This window comes from Echinococcus granulosus (assembly GCF_000524195.1).
Source record: "Echinococcus granulosus chromosome Unknown EG_S00065, whole genome shotgun sequence".
NCBI lineage: Eukaryota > Metazoa > Platyhelminthes > Cestoda > Cyclophyllidea > Taeniidae > Echinococcus > Echinococcus granulosus.
The window spans coordinates 152,186-171,266 of NW_020170445.1; the positions used below are offsets into that span (position 1 = coordinate 152,186).

Here is a 19,081-nt window from a genome sequence, read left to right on the forward strand (position 1 = left end):
TAGGATTGTTTCCACCCAATTTAATCAGAAAATTTATGAATGAGGATTCAAAGTGAAGGCGCTTTTTAGTACGTGCATGTAGAAGTGGCCAAATTATCAATTAGATGTGGAGAACAGGATGTGTCGCTTTCATCCCATCAAGCGGTCACCACTGCTCCAGTAGCATAAAAGGCTTAGTAGACTCCAATGCCACATAATTCTCATGCATAATTAAAGCAGACATCGCTCAGTTTCTTAACCTTCGTTTTGTCTTAATCATCTTCCTGTACAATAAATATTCTCCACAAAGGAGGAGTTCCTGTGAAATGATGTAGGATGAGAGTTACATGACGACTTTTTCCGCTGTAAGAAGACTCTAAATGCAATGGTGGTTGTTGATTGTTTAAATTCCTCTGAATTTGCGATCCTTAAAAGTACACCTACGCACCTGGCGCTGCTTATGGATAGCATCAAGCTGTCCTCCTTCTGACAACCAGCTAGTAGCCAATTCTTCAGCGTACTTTTTATCCCAAGGGGCATTCACGTACCTCTAATTTTCCCCCAATTTGCCGTAGAACATGTCATCTTGTAGTGAACCCTCCGTATGTCTTTTAGGTAAGCCACACCAAAGCTGTAGGCGTGGCTTCCTTTCCATGCTTGCTGATGGGTGGACAAATTCATCCCTGCCGGCATGTGCCTTAGGAAGGGAGGTACAATTGTCCCTCCAAGCAAAGTGGACAGAACCGGTGGCGAATGAGGCGGCTTCAATTGTGCCAGAACATTAAGATATGCTTAAAACCGTTTGTTGGAATTTATAAACGTAGCTTATGTAAAGGGTTTAATCTAACATGCTCGACCGGTTGTGAAAGAGAACCGAGTAGAGCCTACGGGACTATTTTTTCACTTTAATACCCACGGAATTATGATGGGGAGCGGGTAAAAGCCTACACATAACTAATTTAAGCCACCTGTAGAGAAATTACCACTCTGGCTCCTCATCCTCCTTTAAAATAGTAAATGAGGCAGTTCATCATAGTAATGGAAGTCTTTATTCACTACGAGGATCTGAGCAGAAACCTGGACGGATGTTTCAGAAGAAAAAAAAATTGACGTATAAACTTTGTTCGCTACAGACCATCATCAAGACATTAGGTGTGCCTGACAAAGAGACCTATAACATATGGCTCCATAGGGATGTGGTAGAAGTCTTAAGTTTGCTGACTTTGAAGACGAATTCGTAGATTCGTTCTACTGAAGGTCAATTTGTTGTCTTCTAATCTACACTTGGTCGAAATGCTTCAACACAAAGCAAAAAAACATTGACTCCCTAGCTTCTGTAAAAGAATGTCAGATGCAAATCAAGGAAAACGTTTTGTTTTGCTAATAAGGATGTAGAACCGGATGCAAACCTGCACATGCTACCAATCCAGTATGTTACTACCATTCCATTTTTATCTTGAAGTTTACCGATTAGTACACTAAAGTGATGTGCATATTACAACTTATAAAGAGATGATTAAAGAAAACTTTTTATTTTTAATACAAATAAGCCTAGTGGTAGTCTCTAGACAATGGATACTGTCAATCACATTATGTAACTATTTTTGGTCTACTTAAGTAAATTTAAGTAGTGGCGCTGCAAACTGTTTAACTAACCACGAACAGAACAAACAACCAACATTTTCCTCAAATACTCTTTATTTAAACGTAATAAATTTAACTCAAAGATTTAGCTTCTTAAAGATCCCTTAAACAATCCCAAAATGTGTGACTTTTTTGGGTTCGAAAAAAACAAGTATGTCGCATGGCATTTAATTTCTTTTGATGCACAGCCAGTTTATACACAGTTTACGGCAAAAGTTGATCATATTACGTAAACCTTTAAGATTTATTTCGAAAAAATAGTATTTTGCTTGATTTATGTGGTTATTTGGCGCCTCTTTTAAGGGTGAACATTAAAATGCGCCAGTGCTTTGATCTCTACAGGCTGGACTTGGGGACCTGCGGCCATGCTGGTGGTCCTCCAGTTCCTCCCCACTTTAATAAGTTGTATGTTTTCCACCACTACTTTTTTTACGACTTCGAGAGAGACTGAAGCGCAAAATCTGAAATGCACAATTTATGTGTTTATCTTTTGAAACTGCTTATTTCATTATTTAACCAGTAATGCCTATTGGGAATGGATTGAATAAAGCAAAGGACTAAACTCCTTTGTTTATAGCAATAAAGAGTAGCTTAATGTTTAAGTAGACTATTTTGTGCTGTGGCTGCAAATGATATCTAGTAATATGCTGGTTCTCTGATTTGAGGCTGTTCCGATAGATTTCTGTATTTAACTGAAATATTTTTACTCGAAAGTTTATAGCAGCAGGTCGTATTTTCTCAATGGTATAAAACAAATTGAAATCCTTAATGTAACTGAATACAGCGGTCGTCAGTAGATCTAAAAGGTAAATTAAGGAAGTACTGTCTACTGATCTGTTGAGAGGTCACAAAATGAAGCCAAGCACACGGATCCGTCTCGAAGTTATGACGCAAAAGGAGACAAAAACTACCGATGACAGCACATTGTGACACATCAAGCACCAGTTCCCAGTTCTCGCGCCTCAGTGTCGTATCTTACGGGGAAATTAGGGGATCCTGACGCCGAGTGAAATCTAGTGTAGCACTTCGTTACCGATGTGTTTTCCTTGATAGGTATTGCAACTTTAGCGGTCAAAAATTGTGCCTAATGCCAGGTGACCGTTCTCAATGCGTATTAGGTTCCCACGAAAAGGTCCTTCTTTGTACTATTATCTAAAGTTCTTCATAGGACTCGTATCAAGAACCAATTTAAAGGAAAGAAAAACATTAAAAATGGTTCATTTTGAGTAAGTTTCCAGCATACTGCAGTTCCCCTTTATGCCAACATCCCAAATTCTTTGCGGATTTGCATGTTATCAAGTTTAAACTCAATTTATTTAATGTTCCTTACGAAGAGAAAAAGATCTGTCCCAAGATGTTTTGCGAAAAATTACTCCTCTTTCTTCAGTATTTCGGTGATTTCTTAAATTTGTTTTAAACACGTGTTCATTTTGTGAAGACCATAGAGAAAAAGGCAAAAAAGTAATTGCGTGATAAATATTAAATATTAAAAGAACAGTCCTTTGCTATTATTACCGTTTTTCATTTTACGCTCTCCAGGTTATACTAATTTGTGTGTCCAAAATTTAACTAGGCGCCTGCTATAACAGCATCTTTTTAAACATTAAATAACACTTTATTTGGTAATTTGTGTCCTTCACAAATAACTAAACAAATGTTTTAATAATTTTTTAAATGTATTTGGTTAGGCGTGCGTTTTTAAAATTAGGAAATAAGTCTTAGTGAAGATTTGCCATGCAGTTTCACAAGTGGATCAAACTGCGGCTCCAAACATCTAATGGCAGTTAAATTTTTTCTTTAAAGAAAAATTAGAGGCGGATGTCATTCTGCACCTGCAGGTGCAGTTTTGGTTGGAAGCTACTTTCGCAAGTTCAAACATCCTTTTTGTGGTTGAAAATGGGAGAAAAAAATTTGCCTCCTGTGACTGTGTTACGTCAAGTTTTATTTCTTCCCTTCGAAAGCCCAAATTTACACGTCAAAAAAATATCAGTGTTAAATATCATTTCAGTATCCTCCTATCATTACTCCAAATTTTCACCTGTTTTGAAGGGAAATCAGCCATCTGTTTTCCCTTATTTTGAAATATTGAAGTTGGAAAGTTTTGGAGTGCCAAATTCCAAAAATTTATCTCTTCATCCTGACAGGAGTTAGTAATTTCGGCGGACCGACAGCACACCTCGTGGCGGAGTAAGCAAAAGGCATGGATTTGGGGGATCATCGAATGTGACTTCATTTTACCTGGTGAGGTACACGATTTCCTCATCTTAAGAATTTTTTGTTTTCTTTAAGAGATCTCACTTTTTTTCTCTTCCAAATCGCCCTCCATGCCAATGTCATAAAGCTTGCTCCACTCCATTTGCCCAGTTTTTCTCGCCATCGATAATAAAGGCAACTTATTTCATCCACAAGGACAACTCGGACGCTTTATTGGTGGCCTTGCGAGTGAGGGGTATATCGGACAATTATACCTCCAGCGAAGAATATGGCCACTTTCACTACCACGCTAAAGGAGGTTTTATGCTTCGTTACAATGTCATAAAGCGCCGCCAATGAAAGAAATAACGGGGTCGCTTAATGAATGCGGAGACTAGTCAGAAGTACCCATAGCCACCTCTCACCGTCACAAATTTTGCGTTTCGCAAGTGGTTTCGTAGTGGTGGATTAAAGAAATGCAGTAAAGGAGTTTACGATGCTCACATGAATGGGGGATAAAGACGGGAAATTTGAAGAACTGACGTGACTATCTGTGACGATTGGGCTAGAAATAGTGGAAGAAGGCTAAGAGGCAAAATTAAAGCCAAGCGGACATCAGTTAAGTAAAAAAAGTAAACAAGCAAGTTTTTTTGGCAATTTTTTGCAAAAGAGTCAGAAAGCATTTCAATTTATTGCCCTTACAACATCGCTGCATTGTCCACTTTTGAAAAGATTTTACCACTGGAAGCAAAAAAAATCAGCTGAAGAACTGGCCTTAGTCACCTCTGCTTCTACCTCATGGTTGTTTTTAACCGCCTCCTCAACTTCTCCACGAAATTTGGTTATTATTCTTTTCCAAAGGAGCGAAAACTTGCTGGTTTTGTCGCTAAAAGTCAAGAAAAAAATCCAGCCTAAGTCACCGCACCACCGTCGTCGGTCAGTTGTCTTATCCGCTTTGCATATGACCATGCGGCAATTGTCTGAAACCGTCCGGAAAAGGTGGCACTCACCACTTGGAAAATACGAAGGATAAGTGCCGCAATAAGGCCTTTTTGTAGGTAAGTTAAGCGGCGATGTGCGGTGTAGAACTTGACTGCGTGGGGCTCTTTTCCCACTGACTGACTACTCCTGATCATTTTGACTGCCGGAGCTATGACCTCCGCAGTCCACTGTGTAGGACCTCTAAGAAGTAGATCTAATAAGATGTGACTCCTTGTAATATGTTGATACAAAGTATTTGGTAGAGATTTCCCAACGGCCTCCATCGCGACCTCAACCTAATTGTAATGTGGACACAAACCGACTGTTTCTTCAGCTCTCACGTTGCGCTTGTTCTTGACACCTCAATCTCAGTGGCACCCAATCCCTTAAGGTCAAGTGGAAAAAATCAACCTAACTGTGACTTGTCCATTTCTCAGTGACTCATCACCAAGGTCAAATTAGATTTATCAGCCCTAAGTATGCCCTAATAACTCAAGGAACTATCGAATCATTTCAGTCAGAACCTACCATGGAGAATAAAATCTCAGATCACGGGATGTATAGGCCAAAAAGACAGTAGGAGCCTGGCCAAGAGCTCCTTTAAGAGGGAATGAAGCCTGTCAGTTAATAATCTCCAAAGGTGATCAATCTTTTTTCTGGTCCCCAAACTTTTAAAAATGTTTTTTTCCTGAAAATTCATTTTACCCACAGTAGTACATCAACCAGCCTTTAGGCTCCTGCTCAACACACACTGCTGTCAGGCTAGGAGGCTTAGTACCCTGTTGTTGGAGTGCTACGGCTACTAGGCATCGTTTTTATCTTCGCTTCTGTCTCATGGTTGATTTCATTTGTCATTAACACCACTGTCACGGCGACCGACATGGAGGAGCAATCAAAGGAAGCGCCATGGTCCGACACTCAATGAACAGCATTAATCGGAGTTTTACAGTTTTCTGTGTTCTAGTTCCCACAACAGTGAAATGGCGCCTTGATCTCACCACCTGCATACCTAGACACCCCGCCACTATCTGACTTCCGCATCATAAGTCTCATTCATCAGATTGACCTTTTTCAAATGTCAAATAATGCTACTGATTTAATCTCTTCAAGCCCTTATGATGTTTATTTTGTATGACTTGGTTTATTTATCGCGGCAAATCATCAGCATTGGTCTGCTGTTTTATACACTCACGCTCGTGTAACCTTTTTACACCATAAACAGAAAGTTAATCCTGATTATTCAGGAGCAATTAGCTTATCTGTGATTAGATAATTTCCAATTACCTCACATGTGTTAGGGAAAAATACTTCCCACAAAATTACTTGACTAACACCTTCTTTTCTATAAAACTTGCACAATGCTTAATTGCTCATTTAGAGATTATTTTAACGGAAACAGCATAAATAGACGCATCCCTTTGCACCAATTGTGAACAAGTATATTTTAACCATTTCTAATATTGTTCGTATACGTAAATCGTTTGCAAGTTTTGGTTATTAAAGTACACTATTATCAGTAAAATGAAACTGCTACGCAGCGCTTTGGGGATTTAATTCCTTTACTACCATTTTAGCAAATTGGAAATTGTACTGAATTATTACGTGTATCATCTTCCGTTTTATGAATTTCTTGTCTGCATTTTACTATCTACACACCTACCAAAGCATTCGGCTCCAATTAAATCTTCTCACAAAGTGTGTCGGACGCCAAAGAAAAAAACTTGGTTGATATAAACGCCTCGAAAATTTTAAACTTTGTTGTCACGCTTCCACTCAAACCAATCGCATTTTACATATTACAAAGTATTTTATTTACTAGTCCAACTCGACCGGCTTTTGGCTTTTTGATCGCCATTCTGAGTTAAAAATTACCCCTTGCTGTACTACATTTCCCCTGTTAAATTGCTACTTTTAACTCCCAGCGCCATTAAACGACATAAAAAACCAAACTAATTTTGAATTGTTGCCTTGTTATCAAAGCCATAAATCGATTTCAAAATTTAAACCATTGTTTTAGGAGGCGGGAAATGTTGCGTACTTGTAAGCCTGTATTGTACATTACTAAATGACCAATTTCCTGTCCGAAACATGGTTCCTTCATTTTGTCAATTTTATTGATACGAAGGCGAAAAAAGGGCAGGGTTAATTCAAGATATATATAGCGGCTAATGGGTGATCAAAATTCACGTGTTTGTCAATTGAATTTGAGAAATCGGCACGTTGTTGACGTTTTACGAGACCTCTGTTCGAGTGCCAACTAATAACAGTAGCCCATCCACAAAATTCGAACTCGTTCGAGGCCTTCAAATAAAAATTTTTTGTCTAGGGACCGAAAAGAGTGCAGCGGGTATCACGATTCCCGACGAAATTGTCACATGCAAGATGGAATTTTAAGATAAAAACCATCCTGGATATTTCCCTTACTGGCTATTAGTAACATTTAAATTAGGCGCGTTATTTATAACCCTCAAAGTTGACTTTTCAAAGGCAAAAATTGGAGACGCGCCAGATCAAACGTTAACCGCGTCGGCAGAGTTGACCACCTTTTTTGGACACCCGTTTATAGTCCGCGCGGTTTTGCACGGCGGTTGATTAAAACAAAAACAAATAAAACTGTGCTCTTTTGTGGACTTTTTCAGGTGGCATGAGATTCATTGCAGCAATAATTGGGCCAACAAAGAAACGAAACTAAACTGATGTAAATGGATGATTCGTGTGCATGATGGTCAGTATGTGCAGTTGTTTATTTAAAACAATAAAACTGGAGAATATGATAAATCTTGTTGTTGTCAGGTTGGTGTCAGAAACCGAGTGATTGATTGATTGAGTGGTTGTTTGGTTGACTGATAGGGATAGGTGGAAGGAGGGAAACAAATGCTCATGTTTACAGGTGCTCGGTTGTTTCTTTTTGTGTGCTTGTGTGGGTGTCTCTGCAGCTCTATGCACAGGAACAGGTACACTTGTCACTGATTAGGTACTTTTGAACTTGCCAAGAGCATCGATAACCGCTGGCCGTGACACTTAGCTTCTCGATCAACCGTCTTGCTCTTCGGGCCCGTTGTTCCTCCTGTTGTGCCGGATCCATGGGCATGGAAGCGTCGCGACGTCCCTTTCTTCTGCCCATACGATAGTACCTCCACATTGGAGATGTTTGTTGGGCATATGTCTGTCGCATCCGGCGTCTGGATCCAGGTTCTTGAAGGTGGTATCGTAAATTTATTGTCGGCTGATGGAGAGACCGAGTTTTCCTGCTCAACATAGATCCATCCGCTGACTCAGCTTGAGCTGCATCTTCACAATTCCAATTCAAAAGGCGTAGAACTCGAGACCCCGAAGGTTGGCATTTCATTCCTGGTGGCCAGGAGCACGAAGAACCAAGACGAGCTAGACAAACGCCCATGCGAATCCATCGAGGCCAGTAGAGTGATCCCAGGTCCTTCCAGATAAAGTCCATTTCGCAAGTGGCTTGTTCAATCAACCAATTGCGAAATATCTGGATCTGGGTCTCTGGAAGCAAAAACTGTGCCCCCGTCTGATCTCGAAAGGTCATGTTTAATGCATTGGCTTTGCGAATAAGATTACCATCAACGGAGTTTGCACCCGGAGGATGGGTTCCAGTATCTGAGAGCATTCCAGAAACTCCCCGTTGACGCAGTACGCGAGGTGGTTCCTCGGATGTCCAATATTTATCCTCCTTTCCACCTAGAAGACGCCATAGTCTGTGAATTTTGCGAGGAGATACGTCAGGATGCAGATGACTGACGATGTTAGGATTAATGGGTTGTCCCATAACTCGCATCGATCGTGATGGAGACGAATCCACATCTAAATCTGATGTCCGGGAGGATGTAGGGGGCTCCTTTTTAGTCAGATGACCTAGAGATATGTGGTTCCGATTGGATAGAGATAATCCCATGCCTCCAGAAACAACTGTCTCACCTGATTTTGACATTAGCGTGGAAGAAGACGAGGAGGTGGGTGAGGAAGAGGAGGCGGATGTTAAAATAGGTCCAGAATGTGGTCTCCTCTGGTAGTATAGTGCTGCGAGACCACTTGAATGATCATTGGAGAGATTAAAGTTCGCGGAAACAACTGTAAGGGAGATAAGAGGGTAGAGGAGAAGCAGGAAAAACCGAAAGAATCCTGGACCCGTTTCACCAGTATGCATAGACATAATAGTGAAGGTGGTGGCGACGTTGATAGTAATGGCTACTGGAGCATAATTCTGACGCGTCTGAGTGACACGAATCTCCGAGTGGCGCTGACTGGCAGGTGATTGGTCGAGGCTGCCGATGTGTCTCGCATCCAAACTGACCAATCAGGTTGGGGCATTTGACCGCGCTGTTTGCTTTTGATTTATGAAACTTTGGATAATCTAATTGGCCTCACTATTGTCTTGAAGAAAATGGAAGAAATTCCTTTTAGTTCGGTGATGTTGGGTTCACAAATCTTTAATTTTTGTTCCTTCTTGGCAGTTTGTAATAACTGGTCACACAAGCGGATGGGATTGGCTTGAGTAGCTAATGAGCCGATCATTCCACGAGGACGAGGGATGCTGTCAGGCTTAAACAGTGGGCATTGGTGGTGTACTTCGGCCTCCTCCCTCTCTTCTCTTCCTCTTCTTTCTTCCTAGACCCAATCATCGAGGAATTACAAGAACCCAAAATTTATTTGACTGGCTTATTTTGAAGCACCTCAAAACGGAGTTCAAACAAAAAAGCCATCAAAGGGGAACCCTGATGGATGATTTCTAAAATTTCTCTCAAAATTTGATGCTAATACCTTGATCAAAAAACACCTAAACTAGCAGTTCTTCCAAATTTATGCAGCTAATTTGTTTATCTTTTCCTATTATTTTCCTTAACTTTTTTAAGTTGGTCAGTCATTTAATAACTACATAGAAAGTTTTCCCATTAGTCAGCCAATCCAATATAAGTTAACTTTTTTTAGAAATGCGCTTATTTCTACTGCAGAAAGCTGTAGCTGGATTTGCAAAATATTTTAATTAAACTAGTTACCTAATGGTTTTGAACACACTTTGCCTAAAATGACCACCCAGTAGTTTCTTTTGTGTTCGGTGGGAGGATGAATTCTTATTTTCTACCTCAAAAAAGATACCACTAAATGGGAGGAATAAGCGATGGCAAGTGGCAGGGTCGGCGTTTGTTACGTGACTAATAGGTAGTCTTTGTATTCCCCTAATGTTGAGTGTTTATGTTTCGGGTAGAAATTTCCTCGCAATCGAAGGAGCCATGGTTTGTGTGTGTGTGTGTGTGTGTCTCAAAAGCTGACGTCCACTTCTGTCGGTGTGGGGACTAAGTTCTGTGTCTCGAAGTGTCAGGAGGGAGTAGTGTGTTAAAAAGACCAAAAGTGGCAAAAATGGTGCACGCTAAACACCACCGGTAGGCCAGTAAGCATGAGGAATGAAGAAAAATTATCGGCAAACCTTGTGGAATAGGTGAGGAAGTATTGCAGGACCTGGAGGTGAAGACAATGGCCTCTAATGCACCTCCATGCATTTACGCACAGTAAAATGTGTGATTCCCCTTTGCTGTCGGAGAAGCACCAGCACTCTCCCTTAAAATCAATCAATTATCCATTTACCGACTACTTATCCCCTTTGTCTTGTGACAAATAACCGAGCAGAACGCCATTCTTAAGGTTGAAATTGGATAAATGGGTAGAGCGTTAACAGCATATGAGAAATATCCACCTCTTCAGACGGTTGGGATTCGTCACTTTGTTATCACAGGGGAGTTGGCGAGGTGAAATCTAGCTTTCTTCATATCTAGTCAATAATATGAACATCATCATGACATCAAATTGCCTAACATATGCAAATCAGCTGCCCATCAATTGTCAAAAGTATTTTATCGGTACCACGCAAAATCTGGCCAAACGATAAATCCCCTTCAACTAGACGGAATTGATGGATGTATGGATAGAGTTGATTGCGGAATGGAAAGACATCTCCAAGTTTAGATTCAAATTGATGGAGGGACCGAATCAAGTTGGATAGATGCATTTGATATAATACCATGCCGGTGATTTCCAGGGCGTGGGATTTAACTGCTCCACCGAACCTCCACTCTCGAAAATACTGTACGTACTCACAGATTTACCATCGAGTCCACTTGGCGCTTGTCATTTTTTACCCAACCCAGCAGTTGTTAAATGTTCCCCTATTTCAAATGTAAAGAACCTATCATATCTTTAATCAAAACGACTTATTTGATCGACTCTTTGCAGCGAGTACGAAGCGCCTCTTCGCTGACTTCTATATAGCGCCCCCACTTTTCCGCCGATAAGTAGTCCACGACGAACTTTAGCATGACCTCAGCCTACTCACGCCATGCCTCTTCTTCAACTCGACACTTACAGAAGATAAAAAGAGACACTGAATTTTTGTGCCTTCTTTATTAGCGATAAAGTGCAACAAACTTTTGCAATCTTCCCCATAATTCATTACCACCAGTATCGATGCTATGTAGCCCTGTGCTCCTTTCTTTCCTTCAAACGGTTGCTTCACTCTCACCGACCAACTCGACCGAGCCACCAATTTCGCAATAAATTCGCGGCCTTCTTTGTTTGTGTGTGCGTGCGTACGTGCGTGCGTGCACCCTCTTGTGTACTTTGAATGAGTACAAGTTGTTAAGCCCCTGACTGCTTTCTTGCTGCCATTCTACTCGTTTACTCGAGTGCGTACGTGAGTGCGAGCAAGCGTGCGGGCTCTCGTGTTAACGTGCACTCGTGCGTTCGTGCGTGCGTGCGAGCTTTTGTCGTGCCTCTTGGCGAGAGCGCAGCGGTGTTGTTCACTGCATCGTGCTTTGGATCTCGACCAAATGCAAAAAAAGGCCCACGCGGTGATTTAAGGCCAACTTGTGTTGCGCCTAAACGCCACTCACCCAATGCATTGGCTATCGATTTTCGCTTGGACCCAATCATAAAATCGATATTTGGGTAGCATGAGATGCGTGAGCAGTAAACACCTAGTGAAGGGGACTTGAAAATCGATAATAAGGGAGAGCAGTTGTCAAAATCAAATAATTAACTTATTTGTAGTAGTTTTAAAAAAAAAAGTTAGTAAATCCACTTATAATAGATGAGATGGAGTCTTTCCAAAAATAAGTGTATATTTTAGAGTAAAGATTGCGGCCTGAAAGGGCGGGTGGATGGAGAGTCGAAAAATGAATCACATCCATAAATCATTAACTTTATTGTGTGAACGATGCTCAGCCCTATGGATGTGAACAAAATGTGATTCATTTATTGGCTGTGTGTTTACTCAGGTGAATGGAGATTGATTGGTGTAGGGGTATGCGTATCCAAGACATTCACCTCTCTGCTAAGCCTATATATTTATGCTTTTAAAATTTAGCTGATTGTCTTCTTAAAGAAAAAGTTGGTTTCATCACACCAAAAAAGGGAGTTGAAAGTATTTAGCAACATTTGGCATTCCTTCTTATTGCGTGACACTCAAAGGGGACAATTTTATAGCTAACGTCTTCTGAAGGTAGGCATTAATCTTTCTAATGATCTTAAGGCAATAAGCAGCCGGTGAAAGTCCACATTCTCGAGCTACAGGCATGCAAACAAATGGACGCTTTTGGTAGCTTGAGAAACTAGCTTCACAAGACAATAAAAGGTAGCAGTAGGAACAATCGGCTCCAGTCATGCATCGGTAGCCATAACAGAGTGAAGACTCTACAGCTGAATTACATGGTTATAAAAATATTTTAGGCTTATTTATATAAACGTTTTCTGCCTCTGTGTTTCAACAGCAGAGGTAACTGTTAATAAACCTTAGTTGTTTAAAAAAACCGTTGTTTAGATACTGACATTGTGCATGCAGAAAAACTTGAGGCTGTCGGAAAGCCCGGGATGGACAAATTCAACACCCACAATTTTTTGTTATTCTTCTGTCATAGCAAAGTTGTCAGTCGGTCAACTTTTTAGCATCACTTTTGTCCACCTGTAAATGATGCCTGTGTGCAGGGAGAGAATGCTGCCTTCATACCTAGGGAACATACCAACTGAAGATGAATTTGTCCCCTCCACCCTGCCTCTCCAGCAGGCAAACACGGAAAGAAAGCTGCATCTTCTGCGTTGGTATAGCTTACCTAAAAGAGATGCGAAGAGTTTACACCATGTTGACATGTTTTGTTACAAATTGAAATAGAAAAGGGAGATTTAAGTTAAGTGAATACCTGTTGGAAAAACAAGTCCGCAGAAAAAGTGTATATCAGCTATTTGGCAGGAAGAAGGCAGCTTGATGTGATGCACAGGCAACTCCACGTGCTTTTCTGCTTTTATCGATGGGAAGCCCGACGGAATCCGTGCAGATTAACAACCATCAATGAGGTTGAGAGTCCTCTTAGAGCTAGCAAAATTCTCTGCTGACTCCAATTTTTGAGAACATTTCTTTTATGGGGGAGATTAATCATACAGGCGGGAGCTTAAAACAGGATGAGAGGGTAGGAGAGGGAGAGATGTCTGCTTTAATTATGCATGGTAGATTGCCACACTGGCGCCTCCCAGGCTTTCAACTACTGCGACATTTGTGACCGCTTGGTGGGGTATACTCGACACATCTTCTGCACACCGGACCAAGAGTATGACCACTTCAGCTGGCATAAAAAACCATTTTGATATAAAATTTCCCATTTTGTTTCGATCATCGCCTTCCAACAAGAACTTCTTGAAGTTCTGTGACCGTTAAAATGCATGAATGTATTCTAATGCAGAAATGCACTTCAACCTATCGCTATAGTATTTCTTATCGCACTGTTTACTAGGCCTTCCTCTTCCTCCTTTCCCCCTCCCCTTCCTCGTCAATGTAAATCTCAGTCCATAAATTCGAAGTCGCATTTGATAAAGACGATCCGTATGGTATGCTATATGAGTCGATTTTAATTTGGTACATTACCAAAGCAACCTCAGTCACCCCTTTCTCCTCCTCTCCTCTACACTTTCTTCAAAAAGAACAAAAAATGGCTTTTTTGTGAGCATACACGAAAGTTACGAGACCGCTTTTAGGTGCCTGCAAAATTTGTACACTTTTCCGATCTCTTCATTGGAGCTTTAGGGTTCAAATTGTAGAGTCTTGCACATAGTTCCATAAGTTGGTGTTCCCTACTGCCCACCTGTCATTTTGAACCATCATGCATCGGGTGTCGGTTGATCCGGTTAAGCCAGTTGAACCGGTTGAACTTGGTGAGGGATGTTCTTGTTCATTCTTGTGATGCTCCACATTCAAGGTGTAGAAGTTGCTTGTCAACGCTTGCCCAAACATAGTTTTGACCATTTGGATTGGATCTGGTGACAATACCTCAGTTTGGTGAGTCGTGTCGTGAGGACCGACGTGTCACTGAGCCTTAGGTGTCCGGCGCTTGACGTGAATGACAATATAACTGGGTTATGCTACTGAGGAACTTAGTGACACATGTCATCCACAAACCCATGGAAGCCAGTAAGCTTCACAGACTGACGGCCTTGTGATAAAAAGTAGTTTTCATTATTCTACATGCCAGTGGCGTTAAGTATCGTCCTGCCTCATTCGCACCTCATCCTCGTTCCTCCACAATTCGTCCGATGTAAGCCTTTCCTGAAGCTGAAATCTTTTTCGAACAGGTTATGTGCTGCTTTACAGAAATGAGGAAGGATAGTTATGGTGTTTGAAGTTTTCCATCTGAGTTGTAGCCACCCAATAATTAATAGGGGCGTTGTCAGGCGTACACACCTCGAGGTAATATTTTTATATACCTGTGAATGGATTTGAAAAGGTGGGTGTGGTGCAGAAGCTTGTCTTAGATAGTATAAGCAAAGTTGTATTTCCCTTTTTTTCTTGAGCACGCAATTTAATACCCGCTTCAGTCTTCTAATACTCGACAATCAACCGCATGAAATGAACTACCGTCGTTCGGATCCTGCACATGAATTTAGAGTTGGGCTTTCTCGGGCCCTCTGTTGTGGGTCCTTGTGATTTCAGCCATTATTTCATAACGCCTACTGCATCTTAATTGGCGGAGGTAAACAGTTCAAAACTTGCCAACTCCTAGGCTCGATTGCTGGACATTGAAAAAGCAGAAAATGAGCCAAATTTGCAACCAAAAATGCAGCCCAGTCTTTCTTTTGGCCACTGTGTTGGCCCAATTACCGGTAAACCACGAAAAACACCTCAGTTTAAGTTAGAAACGCAATAAGAGAGGGCGAAACGGGGAGGGTGGTGGCCTAGGTTTCACCAACGCGGTAGGTGAATCATGAATGGATGCATCCCAGGGACGAAAAATCACCCTCACAATGAGTGACACGCGAACAACTGTTGGCGTGCCGGAAGTAGAGGACAGGGCGCTGAGGGAGGCGAGCGGAGCGGCAGGAGGGCGGCAGCGGCAAAATTTTATGCCCAATACTGCCGTTTGTCCGTTCCCCTTTTGCACGCGTCAGTGTTTTTCTACGAATGTGGGGTTTTCAAAGGCGACTGTTAAACGTCGTCGCCCAATTAGTAGGGAGAAACCCTGGCTGTCCTGAGCTGGACAAATATTAGCTACAGAAATAAAACTCTTGTCTTCTTGATCTTCCACTTCCTAAAGGCAAAAGAAAATGATGAAGGGAAGCGACGATGCCTTTTGATGGTTGCAAGGAAGGAGAAAAACCAAAACTTGGCAACAGTGGTTTAGCATTGGGGGAAAAAGGACCGGAAATAGAAAGACGTTTCGGTGGTGCGGCTACTAATTGATTTTGCCTTCAGGCAAAAGCTCCTGTCAAAAGCGATTGATGGAGAAAGGGTATTTTGTGAAGAACACAGGTTTTTTGAACTACATGGGAGAGAATAGCGGCGAAGGCGATTGTGCATTAGTAAGTTGCCGAGGTGCTCCTTGTATGCAGTTTGCTGCAAACCCTCATTTATCAACAAAATATTAGTCTGACAAACTGAAGGAACGTGATTTGAGCCCGTCTGGCGCAATGAGGGGCGAAGAAGTTGCCTTTCAAAGTTGTGTAAGTCTCCCTGCCAATTTTAGTACTTCCTGCTTGAAGCAGACGAAATAAGAATGCTCACCATCCAGAAATGGGTAATGCATCACCTTAAAGAATACGGCTGACGTGGGCCACCACCTGGATTAAGGGGTCCCAAGAGCGGTACAAAATGTGTTTCCTGACGTGTCAACTGGGAGGAGAGAAAAGCATAAGAAATGCCACAGACTACACATTTATGAATTCCCTGTTTATTATTAGCTTCGTCGCTTCACCTCCTCGACTGGTAGACTTGCACTTTGTTGGTCACCTTGGGAAGGCTTGAAATTAGCCGCGGGAATTTTTTTGTATTGAATATTAATTTTGACACATCTTAAGTGGTGCTCGGTCCTAAAAATGACAAAGAGGGATTAAATCAGGACGAACTTATGCCGAGTCTCTGCATGACACGCGATTGGTGTACAAAAATCACCCGCTGCAGAGTATTTTCTAGTCTTACACAATACTAAGTCAGCGAATCGCCCACGATTAGGTCACAAGCAGAGAAGGTGCCACATGAATCCCCTTAAAATTCTTTGTCGAGGAGAATCTTCTTATTATGGAAAAGTATTGTCGGGAACCATTTGCCTTTATCCCCCTTGGAAGTGATGCTGAGGATATGACAAGGGGTAAGAAATAGATGGATGACGGCTTTAATTATGCATGGTAAAACTCTGCACTGGCGACTCCCAAACCCTTCTAATAGCCACTTCTGGACGCTATATTTGCCTCTAACAAGAGTATGACCGCTTTTACTGACACCTCCGGAAATAATCCCTTCAACTAATAATTTTTTTTAAGGGGGGGGAGGAAAGAAAAGTTGTAAAGAAGAGAAATTTCTTGTGCGGATTCCTTAGTAGAGGTGACTTGCCTTACTTTCAAGTGCCAAGAAGTCTTAAGAAACTTGAACTGGCTATTTTCCACCAGTGAATCTATACACCATCTGTAATTCACATAAAAACGGCAAATTACTTAATGTTCCCTAAGGGCTTGCAATAAACTTTGATTCATGTCAAGGTAAGGTAGGAAAAGTTGTGGGAGAATGGAGCTGAACGGTGAAACACTGCCACCATAGGGAGAGAACAAGGGTAGGGGAAAATTGTCACTTATTCGTTGCTGATGGTTAGCTGAATCATTCATTTGTATGCAATGGCAGCAAAAGCAAATAAACAAATGGAAAGAGACTTTTCTGTTCATTTGATAAGTACATATCCTGTGGCTTTATGGCCTTCTTATTCATTGTAAGATGTGCGTTTATTGGTTGATAAATTAGTTGTCATAATATAAAGTCTCTTTTTTTCTAGATCTGGATAAGTTGGACCCAATTGTGACCGAAAAATGGTGATACATGTTGGACATTTTTTAATGTCTTGCCCCAACAAGAATCGACTGTTTGATACCCCTCCTAGGGGCGATTGGAACTTCAGAGCTTCAATGCAAAAGAGACAAAAAGGCGGCCAAACTGCATCGTTCTCGAGTTCTGCCATGAGGGGAGAACTGGACAGTGAACTAGACGAAGTCATTAGTATGGGCTGCAAATCTGGTATCTCTTCATCTATCATTAACCAAAAGGATGAATAAAGAATGAACCTCAAAGGCATTAGCAAGGTTTGGTTCCCTAAGTCTTCTCCCCACAGAAAAAAAAGAACCCTTAAATGATCCTCTTTTCCTCGACTACTGGTGAAGTAATTGAGATGCTACGAGAGAGAAATTATCGAGAGGAGAGAAAGGAAACCCATCTTTGGTGATATTTTGTGAAGCTTTAGGGAATGCAGAATGACAAGAAGGTTCTGCGCCGATAAAAAAGAAAAGGAAAAAGAAAAAACATAGAGACGATTATTTGGCTGGGTTTCTGTTCTTTTACAAGCCCCTAAAATGATCGGGTAAGTTTTTAAATAAGTTTTTATCCACGCTTTTACTTCTCCGAGGCTTATCTGACGTTTTAGAAAAGGTGGTTTACATGAAAACTTTGTAAAGGGTTTTGTATTTACGACTGAATTGTCTTCCAGATTGGGTAGACCTCCCTTTAGCAAATACATGTCTTCTGCTGAAAACAGAATTAATGTCGAGATTGGCGACATTTAAGACAAATTTTACTTCTAGTTAATTCTAATTGTCTTTATGTCAATTCTCCCTTCTAAATATCTGAAAATAAAATAGGTTTTTCCTGAAATTCTCTTGATCAGCTAGTAGTCTGCCGCCTCTGCTGTATACTGGTAAATAGTATGTTCTCTCATGCTATTTTGACTCATTGCGACCTCAGAGAAGACTCGTAGCTGCTGTAGGTCTCACTGCCGGCATCGATGTAATATTTTAGCACTTATTCTCTTCCACCTTCACTTTTAGACCCCTGCATTAAAGCATTTGGTTAGGAGACATCTTTATCTCCTAATGTAAAAGAAGTTGACAAGTAGTTTAAGTTTTATGGGAGGGAGAGTCAGGGTTTGTCATGTTCTCCTTGATGAGTTAAAAGACGATGGCCCCCTTATCACCTTAGGTCATCTCGGAGGGCGTAATATGCAGACCTATCGTCAATCTAACAAAGAACTAGACCTGAACTATCTGCCACCGATCAGGAGGTCGAGAAACGGCTTGTTTTTTTAAGTGTCTGCTTCACACAGCACGTCCTATCGTTCTTTCCACATGTGGAATAGCGCCTCTTCTTTTATCCAGCGTTGTAGCAGAGTGGCTTTCCCTCACATTACTATCAGAAATCAAAGGCGTGAAAGCGATTATTCAAAGACGGTGATAAAAACACCACCACAGTAGTTGTAAGTGATTTGGTCAGGGGAGGGAATAATTTCAATTAATTATAATGGAACGATGAAAAATGCCCACCTTTGACTTCTTCCGGTTAATCAAAGGGGCAAAGAAATATTTTTCCTCAAATTCTCTATTTCTTTACGTGGTGCGGACTGGTTTAATTGAATTGTACATCGATTAGCATCCGCTAAGCGTGGATTAGCAATACTCTCCAATCATATTTGTCAACGGCTTCTCGACGAAAATTATGATTTGTTAACTTTGCAACGCTGATAGTACGATAAGTAGTGTATTCTGAGGTCGCGGCAACTTTAAAATAGGCGCTTTTGCAATTTTATCGACCTATACTTATGTCAGCTGATCGAATACGACGGCGTGTTAATAATCGATATCTCGTCAGCTGGGCTTCTAAAAAATCAATACATCGCGGTAAACAGCTGATTTGACTGCAGCAACCATTAAACGCCGATTTGCGTGTGCGCAGCATCTCATTTTTTGGATAAAAAGGGAA

General features: G+C 41.2%; 2 protein-coding genes across 2 annotated transcripts; one reads left to right on the forward strand and one right to left on the reverse strand. All coding sequences in view use genetic code 11, as the record gives it.

Annotated features, from left to right (window-relative positions):
• Positions 1-7,735: 7,735 nt before the first annotated feature.
• EGR_06879 (Noggin) lies at positions 7,736-9,129 on the reverse strand (the record flags this gene model as incomplete). Its single annotated transcript, XM_024496128.1, has 3 exons — positions 7,736-8,673; positions 8,737-9,083; positions 9,113-9,129. The coding sequence occupies 3 exons, from the start codon at positions 9,127-9,129 to the stop codon at positions 7,736-7,738; spliced, it is 1,302 nt and encodes a 433-aa protein (XP_024349440.1).
• Positions 9,130-15,096: 5,967 nt separating this feature from the next.
• EGR_06880 (hypothetical protein) lies at positions 15,097-17,296 on the forward strand (the record flags this gene model as incomplete). The annotated part of the gene is made up of 2 exons (XM_024496129.1): positions 15,097-15,298; positions 17,217-17,296. 2 exons carry the CDS (start codon positions 15,097-15,099, stop codon positions 17,294-17,296), a joined length of 282 nt encoding a protein of 93 aa, XP_024349441.1.
• Between the last annotated feature and the right edge of the window lie 1,785 nt (positions 17,297-19,081).